Source organism: Trichoderma reesei, assembly GCF_000167675.1.
Source record: "Trichoderma reesei QM6a unplaced genomic scaffold TRIREscaffold_16, whole genome shotgun sequence".
NCBI lineage: Eukaryota > Fungi > Ascomycota > Sordariomycetes > Hypocreales > Hypocreaceae > Trichoderma > Trichoderma reesei.
The window spans coordinates 133,718-149,198 of record NW_006711163.1 but is presented as its reverse complement, the minus strand read 5'-3'; the positions used below and the strand labels follow the sequence as shown (position 1 = coordinate 149,198).

The following is a 15,481-nucleotide window of genomic DNA, read 5'->3' as shown; positions in this document are numbered from 1 at the left end:
CCGCCTGCCGGCAGAGCGAGTCTCCGGTGAAGGCTGAGCCAACCAGCCCTCCCGATCCCATGGAAGCTTTTTTTTTTTTGCTGGATGTTCTTTTTTGGCTTGGATCCAGGGAGCGGTTCGAGATGGCTACACACGCCCCCCCTCCCTTCCATCTCAGTGGTTCATAGGGTGAGAGTGAAGCTCTCTTGTTACTTTGCTGGCTGTCGCTTGCTATAGACGGCTTGTAGTCTGGGATCGCCTGCCTATTTTCAGACCAAATCAGGCGAACGATCAAGACGATAGATAGGGAGAGAGAGTCATGAACATGGGGGGCGGAGAGGAGGGGGAACGGGAAAAGGCAATGATTTGAGATTTTGGGGTAAAGCGGGCAGTGCCACCAAGAGCACACTGTACCGTACGATCGTGCTCCCTCTCACCCATCTTTGGTGTCTTTCTTCTTCCTACTTGTCTCATCCTCGAGTCTTGCTCACCTCCCGCCTCAGGCGACAGCCGGGGTGTGGAGTTGGGACGCTTTGCTACTAGTAATACTACGAGGTAGTACATACAGTATTACAGTGAATCTCTACAGCATGTAATAGAGTGGTTTCCCAAGCCCTACGAGGCTATCCTGCCCTGCCCTGTGCCCACACCAACTTTTGCTTCCGCTCGCCGTTGACGTTCTGGCCACGCTTCGCCTGTCATGAGCCGCGCCATGGCTTGGCCGTCCGCGCGCTCTCATTTGACGTCGGCCGTTGTCTCGGGATGAAGGAGACGCCACGCCGCCAAGGGGGCGTTATCCCTTTGGCTTCGTTGATGACATTGTGCAGCTGCCTACTACTTGTACATACACGCTCTACTAGTATAGTATTTGCCCATATTCGGTATTTCAGTTCTACCTACTAGTAGTAGTTGCCATCGTCGAGAGAAAAACAACCAAAAAAAAGAAGAAAAAAGTACCTTGGCGCCGTGGTTGCTGATGCCGCTTTGTACCTTTTCGGACATTTTGTCTTGTGGTCTTCCTTCGTAGCGATATCCGCTGCCCATCAAAGAACCACGCAAAACGCACGCCCGTTTTTTCTTCTTCTTCTTCTTTTCTCCACGTTTGGTCTCCCTCCCTCTCTTTTCGTTTCCTAATGCCGCAAGCCCTAAGAAGTTACGTCCGTCCGGTACCTATGATTATCGTGGACAGCGAAGAAACCCCCCCAAGATGGAGGTGAGGAGCAGGGAGGGGGGGATTATCCCAGACTGTGATGTGCCGCTTGAGCCATTGGCCCTACGGGCGGAGACCGTCATATGAGCCCTACAGCGAAACGCCACCGCCTTACTGACCCCAAGCTCAAGGTACCGAGATACGCTTTTTTGACATCAAACGCGGGATCTTTTGTTGGGAGACTCGAGAAAGACAAAAAACCAAGTGCTGTTGCAAAGTCCCCTAGAGGCAAGTACCTTGATAGGGAGGGGGTTATAGTAGGTATTATAGGTACCTACTCAGTACAGTAGAAGTTGAGGAATGACAGGGTCCTTCCCAGGTCATCATCCCCAAATTGCCACAGCCAGCAGATCCGGCACGGCAAAAGTTGGCCGTTGCGATATCCATGGAGGCGCGGAGCAGACAAGTTCCGTCCGGTTCGGTGCTGGGGGCGATTGTGATGGGTGTGATTTGAGTTGATGGGAAATGATTGCGGAAACTTGGCTTTGTTCTGGTCTTCTTCTCGCACGGAGAAGCCAAAGTCATTCGATACGAAGCTCCTACACAGTTGTTGCTGGTAATCATTTACGCGACAATCCACCTAGGGGAGATGTCACACGGAAAAAATGCATGATACAGAGAAAAAATCAAAAATTAAATGATTGTCTTGGTGCTCTGCCTTGGTGAACAAAAGACCCACGATGCAGGCAGAAACCGAGCAAGACTCGTGCTGTCGCTGTTTTGGGAGCTGTGTCGAGTCATGGGCAACGAACGTCTGGGCGGAGACGCTGTGTGCGTGCACCGACAGGGACCAAAAGATTGGAAGGGGGCCGCATCGGAGCCACGACGCGCCCTCCCCTTCCCCCCCCAGTTGGCCGATTCGGACAGCATGGAGAGCCCCAATCCTGTTGACTCGGGATGAGGATTATTATTACTAGCGGACAGAGCTGGGGGAGCTGCAACACTCCGAGGCGGCGACAAGACGGCAGGCCAGGCAGACAAACGAGAGATCCCATGCAGAAGAAGGTACAGTACTACAGACACTTGGACTGTAGATACATAGGCGCAGAGCACACGTACAATGTACATACAGGCGGGATGCATAGCAGCAGCAGCAGCAGCAGCAGCAACGGGGTCTACAGCGGAGTAGACTCGGACAAAGTGAGGTCGAAATGGAGCACAGTATCCCGATGGCACCGGTCTGCTTGCCGATGTTACCGATATCCGGTTGAACGCCTAAAGCCAGAGGCAAGACGGTTTGAGGCCCAAGAGCAACTCGAACCGGCGCCGGTTGGCTATTCGCCTTTGCGTGCGGAGGCGCTACATCAAATGACCCATGCACCCTGGTCTGACATGACCCATGGTCCCGAATTTGGTGTAAATAAAAAGTTCAAGTGACCCATGCTCTTTACATAGTGATTGGTTAAAACCGTCTTTTTATAGAGCATGGGTCATCCCAGGTTTTTTATTAATGCATTCTTAATGCATTATTATTACATTTATAAGGATTAGCAGCTAAGGTTAATAGTTATTTATTAAAGTTAATAATAAATAGTTAAAATTAATAGTTTATTTAGATTTATTATAGTATATTATAGAGAAATTTATTATAAGAAGTTAATGCATTAATAAAGCATTCTATTTTACATATAAAAGCTGACCTGACCCATGGGCTCACTTTTTACAGTTTTAATTGGTTGTAGACCTCTTATAGTGGAGCATGGGTCATGTCAGACCAGGGTGCATGGGTCATATGAGGTAGCACCTCTTGCGTGCGTGCGTGCGTGCGTGCGACAGCGGGCTGGCCATTGAAACGCAAATCAATTATCCCGAGCCCAGCAGCAGGAAAAGGGAACACCCAAGCAAAAGGCGCAGGATAGGAGCGGCCATTTTCTCCCCCTTCGCTCGGGTATCCGGTCGGAGGAAGACTGCTGGCAAAAGGTCCGCCCAAGCACCAACCTACATACTACTACTACTACTCGCATCGGTACATACATACGAATTTGGGATCAAAGGGTGGCGGCATGCCCTTCCTCCCAAAGGCGGCATTGGCCAATGCGAGGCGCGGCATGGCCAGATGCGATTTCGTCCGAGATCCTTCTACACAGTCACCAATGCACCGCAGGAATGGGCGGGTGCCTTAGCCGTGGATGTGTTCCATGTTCCTTTCTGGGCGCAATGTTTCGAATGCAACGTCTTCGACGTCTAGAAGGCCCGCGGCTAGGGGAGGGAGACAAGCAGATGATGGCTTGGGCCTAGCAGGCGCTGAGTAGCAGCGCTACTACACTGTAGGTCGCACTCAGGAGAAGGATGAGATTCAACGAGGTCGAGGCAGTTGTGTGACTGGTGTGGAAGTGTGTGTGTGTGTTAGACCAGTAGATTGGTTGGCTGGCGTTATTAGCAGGACCATGAGCACTGGTCCAAGCAAGCATACCTACACAGCACCGAATGGCAGCAGATCCCATGCCATGGCCTGTCAGCGCAGCCCTATGACGACGACGACGGCTCTCTGCGTCGGTCCCAGCCCACGTCTCGCAGACAACTGCCAGCGCTGGCTCTGCATCCCTAGTCCCTGCCACTTGTACCTTGCGTGCCGCAACCTAGCCAGACCGACAGTCCTGCCGTCGAATGCCAATGCCGCGAGTTGCAGCTTTCAACCAGCGCATCGTGCTTCTGGTATGTATGTATGTATGTATGGGCGGACCCGGCCCGGTCTCGTCTGTCTGGTGTTTCTGTCCCTCCTGGCGAGACCTGCCAGTTCCGAAGCGGCGTCCGTCCCATGGCCGTCTATTTCGAGGCGTGCGAAGCCGTCCGTCGTCAGCGGGTATTTGCCGGGCGTGAGGTGAGGGCGGAGAGACGAGCCCAAGTTGTGCCGGCGCACGGCCTGGAGCCTCCCCCGGCTGTCGCATCCTGCTAATCATCCAGAGCTCGGCACGCTCATCAGCACGACTGGGTAACTAACTGGAAGACGACACGAGTGGCAGTGGCCGCAAGGGATGAATGCTTGCCGGATGGGGCTCTGGATGCGCTGGAGTCGACGTGCCTGCGGAAAACCGGGCAAATTTGAGGCCAGCCCACGCCATGTGTAGCTACAATTAGAAAGGTATTGTGCTAGGCCCGGGTGGGCAAGCGTGAGGATGGGGGGGGGGACCCAGCACTGGCACTAAAGAAAGTACCGCCCGGGAGTCCCTGCCCTGTCTCTTGCTCTGCCTCTGCCTCTGCCCTCTGCCCTGTACCTTCTGGCAAGTGCAGTCCATCCCATGTCTACCGTCACGCCTCCCGAAAGGCGGCAGCGCCACCCCCCCGACACTCTGGGCCTCCCCCCCCGCTCTATCCGCTTCATCCCACCCGCACGCAGCCTGCAGAGCCTCCCACACCATCGCCTACGAGGTACCTTACGACTGCTGGCTGCTGGCGACACCCCCCCGGACCCCCTGGACGGGATACGCCAAGGTACACGAGCGCCCACAGCTTCCAGGGCACACTCCCCCCCAACAACCCCCCCTGCCGCAGCGCCCAGGCCTTGCAGACACAGCCAGATCCAGCCCAGGAGCGCGGCAGGGCCTCGTACCTCCGCTACGCCCACTCCCCCCCAAGGCACCGATCGGCCATGGATGCTCGAGGGGGACGGGATGGGCCCTGTCACGGCCTGCGCACGCCTCGAGCCTCACGCCTCACGCAAGCCTCCCCAAGCCCTTCACGCTTCCCTCCACGCTGCATGCCGCAGGCCGCAATGCCCGCACGCCCTGCGACTACTGCTCACACGCTCCCACAACTCGCGAGACTTCACAGCAACGCTAATTCCATAGCACAAGCCTTGCTGGGCTCCAAGGCCCCATGCAGCCCTGCAGCGTCCGTCCAGGGTCTCCAAAGAGACACACACACCACACACTCACGCTCTCGACCACCGATAAGTGAGGATCTAGTATTTAACTGGCGTCATCCTCCCATCTGCTCCCAGCCCGTCATGCCCATTCCGATCCAGCAACTGCTCAGACTCCCATCTGTCTATATAATACCAATCGACCTCATCTCCATCATCCCAATTTTCCACCCCATCTCTTCCCTTCAAGTCAACAACAACAACATCTAGACGAGACCCTCTTGCGACCTGGTCATCTCTTCTCTTTACAGACCATAGCACCAACAGAGACCGCCTCTTGCTTCAATTCATCGTCAACCCTCCCATCACAGCTTGGGTCGACGACGTCTATACAGCACATCAGCTCCAAACAACCGCCAAACAACCTCTCCCATCACCACAACCAGACACAATGGCCATGTACGCCATCTCACAACAGCACCCTTACGCCTACGCCGCAGTCCCGGCACCGGCCCCCCCTCCTCCCAGGCACTGCTCCAACCACGGCACCAGCAGCGCCTTCAGCAGCTCTGCCCACCCCGACGAGGACTGGACCAAGATCTCAGACCTTGCCGAGCGCAGGAGGATACAGAACCGCATTGCTCAGCGTAACTACCGTATGTCTTACACACAAGTCCTCTGCGCGAAACGAGGAGCATAGTCTTTTTTACAGGATCGCCTCTAACATTTCTCAATTCTGCAGGCAAGAAGCTTAAGCGCCGTCTGGAGGACCTTGAGCGCCGCGCTGGATCCGAGGAGGGCGACGCTGAGAAGCAGCCTTCGCCGGTGCAGAGCACCGCCAACCCCAGCAAGGTCACCAAGCGCCAGTCCATCTCCAAGGCGCACAAGGCTCACCAGCCTGCTCCCGTCCGCCTCCCGACGCCTCCCAAGGCCATCGTGTCCCAGGGCCAGTTTACTCCTCCCATGGAGTCGCACGAGGAGCTGGCCTTTGCTCCTCCCGCCTACCACCACCACGACGAGCGCGAGCGCTCCAACACGCCGCCCGTCTTCTCCTACACGACCTACCCGGCTCCCGACGAGCTGCTCATCAATCCCTACGGATCTGCCCACGCCTATCCCACCATGACCACCTCGGAGGCCTACCCCAACTACCTGACCGCCACCGCCATGCCCGCGTCGCTGCCGCCTCTGAGCCACTACAGCGAGCCCATCAAGCGCGAGCTGTATCCCGACAACGTCATCAGCCCCTACATTGGCTACGGCTTCATGCCGACTCACGACATGGGCATGCCCACTCCCTACGACCCCTCCAACCCTCTTGTGAGTTCGGTCAGACATCTCTCCTACTCTCGGGATCTGCGTTGCTGATTCTGAATGCCACAGACTCCTCCTCTGTCGCACTCATACGACCACTCGACCTCGTGCTCTGAGACGGGCTTCGAGTATCCCACCACCCCGCTGTCCATGCCTGGATCCCCTGCCCTCATCCAGCACCAGCACTGAGCAAGCAAAAGTGCATGACTGCAACCAAAAAAAAAAAAAAAGCAAAAAAAAAGGACAAAGAAGAAAAAAAAAGGCAAAACCAGAAAAATCATTTTCTCATATCCCCCGTCATCTACACTCCGACGTACATATACACGCACTTGTCACAAAACAACAAGGTCTTCACTTCTCCCCTCCGCCACTTCACCTGCCATCTTGGCGATGATGTGGATTCACGAAAAAATGATTTCTGGTTTTACGCAGGGGGGGCTTACAGCACACGACCAGTGGGCAATGGGTTTTTCATGAGGATGAATTAGCATGGCGATTGTGGGTCTCGTTCATTTCTTCTTGGGGAGCTTTTGGTTGAGCTCAAATTACCTTTGGTGTTACCACTTCTTCGATACTTTTGTGTTACCATCTTTTACATTTTTTTACTTTCACGAGAAGTGGAAATTGGGATGACCTGGGAGATGGGCTGGGTCGGTTGGCGGGCGTTCCAAGGAGCAACGGATCGATGTGATGAGCATCTCATCTGGCTTGGTCTTTTGGGTACATGTAACTCTTTATTACCTGACTGCTGATGCACAGGTCTGTTGGATATAGCTTCTTCTCTTTGTTTCATCTCTTTTTTCTTTGTGTTCTTCTTCCTCTTTGGAATGATTTACTAGATATCCTCACCGGCATTCCTTGCCGGGACTGGGCACTAGAAGCGTGCTCAAACCCATAAAAAAAAACCAATACATTGTTGTTACAATCACAAGCTTGTCCTCCTCCTCCTGATTACGTAGGTAGATACGCCTGATTACATAGGTAGGTACGCCGACTAGAGCGTGATTTCAAATACTAGTAATGTCGACAGCTCTGAGCTCTCCCACGCTTAATTACCAACCGGACGGACAAGCCGGCCATGCTTGCCGAGACGATGGCTTTTAGGCGGGAAATCCACAGCCCGACTGCCATGTGGAACGAGCAAGCCACCACCACCACATCATACCTTACCTCACATAACACACACGCACACCACCCACCAACTCTACTCTACCTAGGTACTTCTCATGCAATAGAGAGAGAGAGAGGCTTGAGAGAGAGAGAGAGAGAGAGAACGAGTGCCGCTGGGGGGGAGATGCGGCCGCAGCGGTAAAAATAGTAGCGCCACATGCGCCCGGCGCTTGGTGCGCAAGCGAAGGCCCGTAGCTTTTCGTGTGCCTTTGATTTGATTTGATCTGAATTTTATTCCATTTTACCTCAATTATTTTGTTGCCAATCTATACAGTACCTAGGTAGCTTCTTGCTCTTTTCGGAAGGTTTTCGCGGGGTGACTTTTGGTCGGGTCCGGGAGAGCGGAGCTTTCAACGCTTGTCTGTCACTGACCCCGTCTCTGCTGATATTATTGTTACTCGTCATAGCTTTGAAAGGCTATCTAACTTGCTACGTGATACGTGATACGCGATACTGTAGGCAAGTTGACTTTGGTGATGTGACAAGAGGTAGGTTCGTTCCATTCTGGCTATTTTTTTCTCTACTCTCTGGCTACAGCGCATGGGTGGCCGGTGCTAATTCCCACTGCCCTTTTTTGTTGTACATCACTCGGAAGGGCTGGAAACTTCTTCCGCCATGGCTTCTTCTTTTTTTTCTCAAGTTTGCTTCTTTCCTTGCTTCCTTTGCTTCTAAACCTGGACACCAACTTTTTGAGATAGCGGTGTTCGTGGATGGGATGGTGGCCGGCCCCCGAGCCGCCACGCTCGTCACCCATCAAGCACGTGGGAATGGAGGCGCTCGGTTGAGCTCGCGCGACTGTGATTTGGCATCCATCTGGCACTATTTCTTTCTTTATTATTTTTGCCCTCTTTATTGCTACTACTACTACTACTACTGCTGCTATTATCCTTCCCCCTTCCTGGCGTGTTCTGGCATGGCATTGTGGTTCGGTGGCTTGCTCGGACTTTACCTTACTTCCTGTTGGCGGTGTTCTGGGGCCATTCTCCGTCGCCCGTCGTCCGTCCGTCGGTCGTCCGTCCGCCCTCCGTCTCCAGCCTGGCTGCCTACCTCACAATCTACTACTGCTGTATTAGTACTTGCGAGCAAGTCTTTCGGGGCGCCAGGAATGGGTCGATGGATGAGGATGGATGGATGGATGGATGGATTAATGGATGGACTTTACACGCAACTAAAAATCCCGAGCACCACGCAATGACGAGGGCTGCCCCCGGAGTATTCTTCCTCCGTGAGCAGCGGCCGCGCCCCGATCGGAGGCTCCGTGCGACGTGCGACACATCACATGCCTAGCCTTAGCCGAGCGCCAGCAACGTAAACTCTACCTTATTAGTCAGTTTCCAGTAGGGCAGCTGTGTGCTGCAACCTTGACCCAACAAGGCTACCGCTGGCGAGGCTACCACCAGCCCTTCTTGCATGAACCCCGACAACCTTCTTGGCCTTTGGAAGCAAGACTTGTCTTCATCGCTTGGCCGTTGCGATTTTTTTTATTATCCCCGATTAATAATTCCAGAGAGGAAGCACGGCTTTTGGGGTTGTCTTTGTATCACTCTGAACCCGAAAGAACCGCCGTCGCAGCGCCCCATCTTCTGAGCCCGCGATGCACGCCATGACTGCTAGCAGCAGCTGGGAGCAGCTGCTCTATCTGTATGGTGGAGACCAGTAAGAGAAACACCTCCCCTCCCTCCTCGATGAGCGTGTTCGCTTCTATCCGCTCTTGTATCCATGTCTTACTCCCCGCGAAATGGCCCTGCGCCTGGTTTCTTGTTGTTCTCACCCCTCGCTGTCCCTCTCTGTAATCTGCACACTGTAACAGCCCTATCGGCCCCCCCCTTCCCTAGCTTGATGACATGCCTGGATCGGGTATGAGTCAACTGGTCACCGGGAATCTAGACCGAGATGGATGGCTTTTGGCTTGCTGCTTGTTTTTTTTTTTTTTTTTTTTTTTTTTTTTTTTTTTTTTTTTGCTTCGTTCTGTTGTGGAATATTCCGTGTTGCCCCTTATCGAGCGTTGCATGACTGGGGCGAGATGGAGAGAAGATGATGAGGTCATGGAGGCAACGAGCATGGCAAACAAGAGAGCAACCTGTGGCTAACTGAAATCCGCTCCTCCTTGCGGGGGGGGGGGAGCCTCAACCATCGACAAAGACCATGGGATTCGCTGCTATGGGTCACTTCAGACGATCGAGTTCGCGGAGGCGCCAGCAAGTCACACCTCTTCGTGGTGAATCCCGAGAGGGCCCGCTTCTACGGCCATCTCGACACCAAGACGCTGGGCGGTGCGGGTTTCGCATCGCAGCATAGCCTGGGCGTTCTGGACTGGGACCTGTCTGCGTACGACGGCATCGTCGTCTCCGTGGCCCAGGCCGACGAGAAGCGATATGCCCTGACGCTCAAGGACGAGATCCCGCCACGGAGGGATGACGGGCGGCAGGAGGCGGGCATCAGCTGGGAGGCGGTGTTCAAGGTGCCTCAGGAGGGATCTCAGTACGACTTGAAGAAGGTCTATCTGCCGTGGAGTGCGTTCAAGCCGACCTACCGAGGGAGGCCGAAGCCGGACGCGAAGCCGTTGGATTTGAAACATGTCAAGAGAGTTGGTCTGATGATGCGCAGGTGAGAAGACCAATGGGTTTGCGTTTCCATATTGTGTTGGCGTGTGAAGGTTCAGTCACTGACATGAGATACTCGATAGTTTCTTTGATGAGCAGGATGGTGACTTCTCCATTGACTTCCATGCCATTGCCGCGTGGAGAGAGGTTTCAGACGGCAGACCGGCAGAAGCAGCGGACCAGGGGGACGAGGAAGAAGACGATCTGAAGGCTGCTACTCAGGCTGCGGCGGGGAAGGAGTTGCAGAGTCGCCGACGTGTTTGGCTTAGACGGTTACTTTGTGGTTTGATTTGAAGGGCTTTACGACGAGAGGGTGATAATGATGGGCAGAGGAGGTGATGAAGCATGTAATTCGATCATGTTGTCGAATAATATGGCTCACGACAACTTGAACGGATGGGCAACACTCATAAAACTAATGATATCAACTGGTTTTCTCTTTTGAAGTTTAGTCCCTTGCTCTCATTGCCAAATTGATCATGTTGATGAGGATTTTCCAATGCATGGTGACTGCGAGGTGCGAATGTTTCCTTGCAGCTGCATCACAGCGCCAGAGGCATCGATGTCGTCACTGTTTTAGCACACTTGAGCTCCTTCCCAAACGAACCTCTGAAGCAATCAATATGCGTTCCTTCTGTTCTTACTGGAACCTGTACTGTAGGTAATTACTAAGGTATCCAAAGCTTGATACGTCCCACCCCCTCACGCTCTCACTCAACTCACTATCATCACGATTTTCTCTCACCTTCAATAGGCCTCGTTTGACCGTCGTCTTGAACATCCATTCTTACCACCACACAGCTTCCACCTCAACGGTTACAACTCAACTCACCACACCATACAGTCAGATTCTAATCGCCCTTGATCAGCAGCCACGACGCGTCCTTCGACCTCGACCTTCGTCACCGCTTCAAACGCACTCCCCTCCTCCTGCGGCTCATAGCCCCCTTGCATCGCCACCGCCCTCACCCTCCCAAGGCAAGCTCATCGCGATGCCCTCAAGCTCCGCCCCCCCCCGGAACGGAGCGCTACTGCTCTGACATCTCCGGCTCCGCGACCACCATCAACTCTGCTGCTGGCTGTCGGGGGAGGCGCGCTAAGCGTTTATCTCCCCGGCGCTGCGAGCTCCGACCTGCTGGTACTGGTGGGGTGCCGCTGGTGCTTATGCCACGAGCTTGGGCGGGAGGAAGCTTGCTTCCTGGGCCTGCTTTGCTTTGACGTGCTGACTTGGCGCGTGGCGGGTAGGTGGTGGTGCGGGTGCGGATGTCGCTCCGGGAATGCTGCTGGGCTGGGGGAGGGAGGAGGCAGCAAAGCTCGTGCGTGGTATGTAAGACGGGAATGACAGCTTGTGTGGGCAGTTGCGGTGTGAGCTCTCTTGAGCTCTCTCCGCAAATGCCCTTTTAATCCCGGAGGAGGGCCCTCCAAAGCCGAGGATTCGGGATGGTGACTCGGCATTTTCCGTCTTGTCAAATGTATTATAGACAAGACAGGCACGCACACTGTCTCGTTGAGATCTATCTGGACGAAGAGAGGCCGAAGCTAATTGCTCTTCCACCACCGGATACAGTTGGCTCCTGTTCCCTTGTGCCGCATCTTCCTTTGACCACTGACCAGTGGTTCCAGAGTCGATTCCATCCGCCACTGGCCTGCTTTGCTTCTTTCGAACCTGTTTCTCCTAGGCTTGCTGGGTGTCGCTCGAGCTTATGTATGCTCCCAACTTCCGTGCCGGGCCCGTGTTGGCCACTGCCCTACCCATGGTTATCGCTAATGGATGTGGTTGGTCATGACATTCTGGCTTGCCGGTTTCTGATATGGAGCTATTGCTCGATGCGCAGAAGATCAAGTGGCGATGATATAGCAACTCAAGCTACATGATGAGGATTTCATGGCCAGCGGACTCTTCTCAGGGGGGGCATAATTCTCGTCTCACTCTAATGTTATGTTCATTCTCCGATTAGTTGAACGACAACTTGGACGCCCCCTCCCTCCTTTCTCTCCCCAATGGAGAGGTTTTTGCAATAACACTCATGGAGCATACACCTGACGGTGATGATGGAAGTCAATTTTGCCACAGAAATCATCCTTTGGACCGATCCTGCACCTGTTACTGCCACTGCCGGCGTCCTCGCTTGGCTGCCATTCAACGGTTTCCCGTTCAGACAATGCTTCCCAATACCCCTCTGAGGCAAGTATGATAGCCGGGTACGCAGACTGAAAACGATTATCAAGCATGGAGAAAAAACACGCCGAAGCTGATTTCTTGAGCTTTAGAAGCTCGAAGTTAGCTTTCCCCCCATTTCCCCAGTTTACCTTGTGAGTCAGCATGAGAAGGATACTTTAGATGTCATGTACATGTATTCATTGAGTTTATGTGCTTTGAGCTTCGATCCGTACCTACTAGGGACGAAGGCTGAAGACTGATAAGAGGTCATACTTGGTACATATCAACAGGCAGGCCATGGATGCAATTCTCTCCTGCTATGCTTTCACACCAGCCATCCTTTCTTTCCATCCATCAAAACTTTTTGGCGAGGGTTATTTGTAAAAAGATTTGACCTTTTCAATCTCGTCGTAGCTACCCAAGAAGATGCCTGACCGATCGTGAATGTGCTCTGGTACCACCTCGAGCATTCTGTTCATGTTGCTATCAACGGCTTGGCCACCGGCTGTCACATGTCAAAGGTTAGCTTTTATCAGCTGAAAGAACGAAAGGGATGAGGAAAGGGACAGCCATTGGCGCGCAAAACTTACCATTCTCAAACACCAAGGCCATGGGCGCGCACTCGTAGAGGATACGAAGCTTGCCCTTGGGGCTCTTCTTGTCGGCCGGGTAGGCAAAGATGCCTCCGTAGAGCAGGGTGCGGTAGGCATCGGCGACCATGCTGCCAATGTAACGGGCGCTGTAGGGCTTGCCGTCGTCCTGGGCCTGCTTGAGGGAGTTGAAGTAGCGGATGGTGTGGTCCTCCCAGTAGAGCGAGTTGCCCTCGTTGACGGAGTAGATGTGGCGGGAGCGGGGGATGCGCATGTCGGGGTGGGTGAGGATGAACTCGCCGATGCCGTTGTCGAGGGTGAAGCCGTTGACGGTGCTGCCCTTGATGGTCATGACGAGCTGGGCGGAGGCGCCGTACATTGTGAAGCCGGCGGCGACGAGCTCGGTGCCGGCCTTGAGGATGTGCTCCTTGCGGGCGACGTCGACGCCGTCGGGGATCTTGTGGATGGCGAAGATTGTGCCGACAGAAACTCCCGCGTCGAGGTTGGACGAGCCGTCGATGGGGTCGCACGAGACAATGTAGCGCGCGCCGAGGGCCTGCGGGAAGTGAATCTCCTTCTCCTCCTCTTCGGACACGAGCATGGCGACTTTGCCGCAGGAGCGCATGGCCTCGATGAAGAGGTCGTTGGAGATGACGTCGAGCTTCTTCTGGTCGTCGCCGGTGACGTTGGCGGAGCCGGCGAGGCCCGTCAGGTTGACGAGGGTCGCGCGGCGGATGTAGTAGGCGATGGACTTGAAGGAGTATTGCAGGGCATGGCAGAGGAGTCTGGTGGCATGTTGCGTATGTGTGGTTAGTTTTTTGGGGAGGACTTTGGAATTTTGATTCCTTTTCTGAGTGGCGAGAGAAAAAGAGAGAGAGAGAATTGGAGTTTCTGAGAGAAACGTACGTAAAGTCTCCGGTGGCTTCTTTATGCTTAATCTGCTCTTCGGTGAGGAACCGGGTGAGGGTGATGATGTGCGTGTTGACTTTTTCGCCCGTGTCGGTCATGGTGGCGGGTATGATGCAATGAAGGAGAGAGGTTTGGGTGAGAGCTTCGATTTTTATGGCTGGAAGAGCTTCTTTGGTTTTGGGGGGTTAATCAACGACGGCAATTAAAGGTCGCAGGAGAAAATTGAGATCGGGGGAATTGGTATGAAGGAGAATGAGAAAACAGAATTGAGTTTGAACAAGAGTCGAGAAAGATATGGGGGGAGGCAGTTGGAGAGACAGAAAAAGGTGGTTCGCGTTCGTAATTGTGGTGTAAGTGACCTTGCTAACACTGGGCCTCTGAGCTGGGTCGGCAATATGGAGCGATGACGCGGGGTATCGTGGGGTTCTTCTGTGTGCCTTGTTGGAGAAGGTCGGTCTACGATGCACCACAGATATGTACTATATATATATAAGTGATACGACAGGGAAGAAAGAAAGAAAAAAGAAAAAAAGGAAAAAGGGGGAAAAGAAGAAAAGAGAAGTGAAGGAAGATTCCGTCTTGATATTTTAATTACGAGATAGCTGCTTGATCACACGACGCGAAATGCTGGGTGTCCTTCCGGCCGGGACTAGATTTTGATGGGCTGGTGCGCAGGGACGCTCATCTACTACAGACGGCTACTCTAGGCTCTCATGGGTGCTTTGGTCCCTCTTCATTCTGGGAGAAAAGAAAGAGGGGGGGGAATAGGGGTGGCCATTTGTTCAAAAGTCTTAGCAATCAATGCGAAGCCATACGAGTAACAGCAATGGCTATAACCGACTCTACCGAAGGGAACCCGGGACCTGGACGACTCGGGGGCTGGGCTACGGCAATCGCCGGATGAGGGGAGCTTTTCCCTCTTCCCTCCTCTCTTCCAGGGTCCCTTCTCTCTCTTCCCTGGCATATTCTTTGCTTCTTTTCTTGACTAGTAAAGCCCCCAATTCATTTATAAGGGAACAGGGTCCGGCTCAGCCCGTGCTTTTGTTACCCAAGCCCTTCCGAAGGGGGGGGGGAGCCATCGTGCGTATAAGTCGAAGAGGATTTCCCGGGAGCCATTGGAGGACGAGACGACAAGCTAAGCAGGTTGCCCGATTTGGAGGCGCCCACGTGAGCGGGTCTGCTGCAGCTCGGGAGACAAAGTCGAGAGAGTGCCGAGGGAGTTCCGGCCCTGGATGGGGTAATGGTTAGCTAAGCAACTCAGGCACCCGGATGTGGGGAGCCAAGCTGTTTTCCGGGGTATTGCCGGCTCGAGGTCGGTGATGGCATGATTATCTAAGGGGGGCGGTAGTAAGTACTGCCGTCATCTGCATGACATAAGCAAGTCTTGGGCTGCCTTCTTCACGTGCAAATTGCGTTTGATGCTTTTTGCGTTGCCGGGTCTACTCCGGCAGAACCTCACCTCTCTCTACCCCAGCGTTGCAACGCTTCAAGCACTTCTCCAGCTTTTGACGCCTTCTCGCAGGACCCAAAGGGAATTGTGGGGAGTCCAACGACGGCCAGAGTTATACCTCGGCATGTCTCCAGCGACAGACAGACAGACACCACACCACACCACTCCAACTGCCGTCGGCTGTGGTGTTGGACAGTTCAAGCCAGTCTTAGTCGAATGACCGCCCGAAGTCGCGGCTAAAGCCAATGTAAGACTTGTTCCATGCATCTCTTTTCTCTTACTTTTTACTTTCC

General features: G+C 53.8%; 4 protein-coding genes across 4 annotated transcripts; 2 read left to right on the top strand and 2 right to left on the bottom strand.

Moving 5' to 3' along the window:
- Positions 1-478: 478 nt before the first annotated feature.
- On the bottom strand, positions 479-2,272 carry TRIREDRAFT_109475 (uncharacterized protein; the record flags this gene model as incomplete). The annotated part of the gene is made up of 7 exons (XM_006967150.1): positions 479-527; positions 828-832; positions 937-1,149; positions 1,305-1,425; positions 1,468-1,728; positions 1,869-2,217; positions 2,260-2,272. The coding sequence occupies 7 exons, from the start codon at positions 2,270-2,272 to the stop codon at positions 479-481; spliced, it is 1,011 nt and encodes a 336-aa protein (XP_006967212.1).
- A 3,176-nt stretch (positions 2,273-5,448) lies between these two features.
- On the top strand, positions 5,449-6,494 carry TRIREDRAFT_65315 (uncharacterized protein; the record flags this gene model as incomplete). Its single annotated transcript, XM_006967231.1, has 3 exons — positions 5,449-5,647; positions 5,734-6,311; positions 6,375-6,494. 3 exons carry the CDS (start codon positions 5,449-5,451, stop codon positions 6,492-6,494), a joined length of 897 nt encoding a protein of 298 aa, XP_006967293.1.
- Positions 6,495-9,078: 2,584 nt separating this feature from the next.
- TRIREDRAFT_109473 (uncharacterized protein) lies at positions 9,079-10,372 on the top strand (the record flags this gene model as incomplete). The annotated part of the gene is made up of 3 exons (XM_006967230.1): positions 9,079-9,131; positions 9,618-10,082; positions 10,162-10,372. 3 exons carry the CDS (start codon positions 9,079-9,081, stop codon positions 10,370-10,372), a joined length of 729 nt encoding a protein of 242 aa, XP_006967292.1.
- A 2,241-nt stretch (positions 10,373-12,613) lies between these two features.
- TRIREDRAFT_65508 (fructose-bisphosphatase) lies at positions 12,614-13,836 on the bottom strand (the record flags this gene model as incomplete). Its single annotated transcript, XM_006967149.1, has 3 exons — positions 12,614-12,744; positions 12,830-13,614; positions 13,736-13,836. The coding sequence occupies 3 exons, from the start codon at positions 13,834-13,836 to the stop codon at positions 12,614-12,616; spliced, it is 1,017 nt and encodes a 338-aa protein (XP_006967211.1).
- Positions 13,837-15,481: the final 1,645 nt, after the last annotated feature.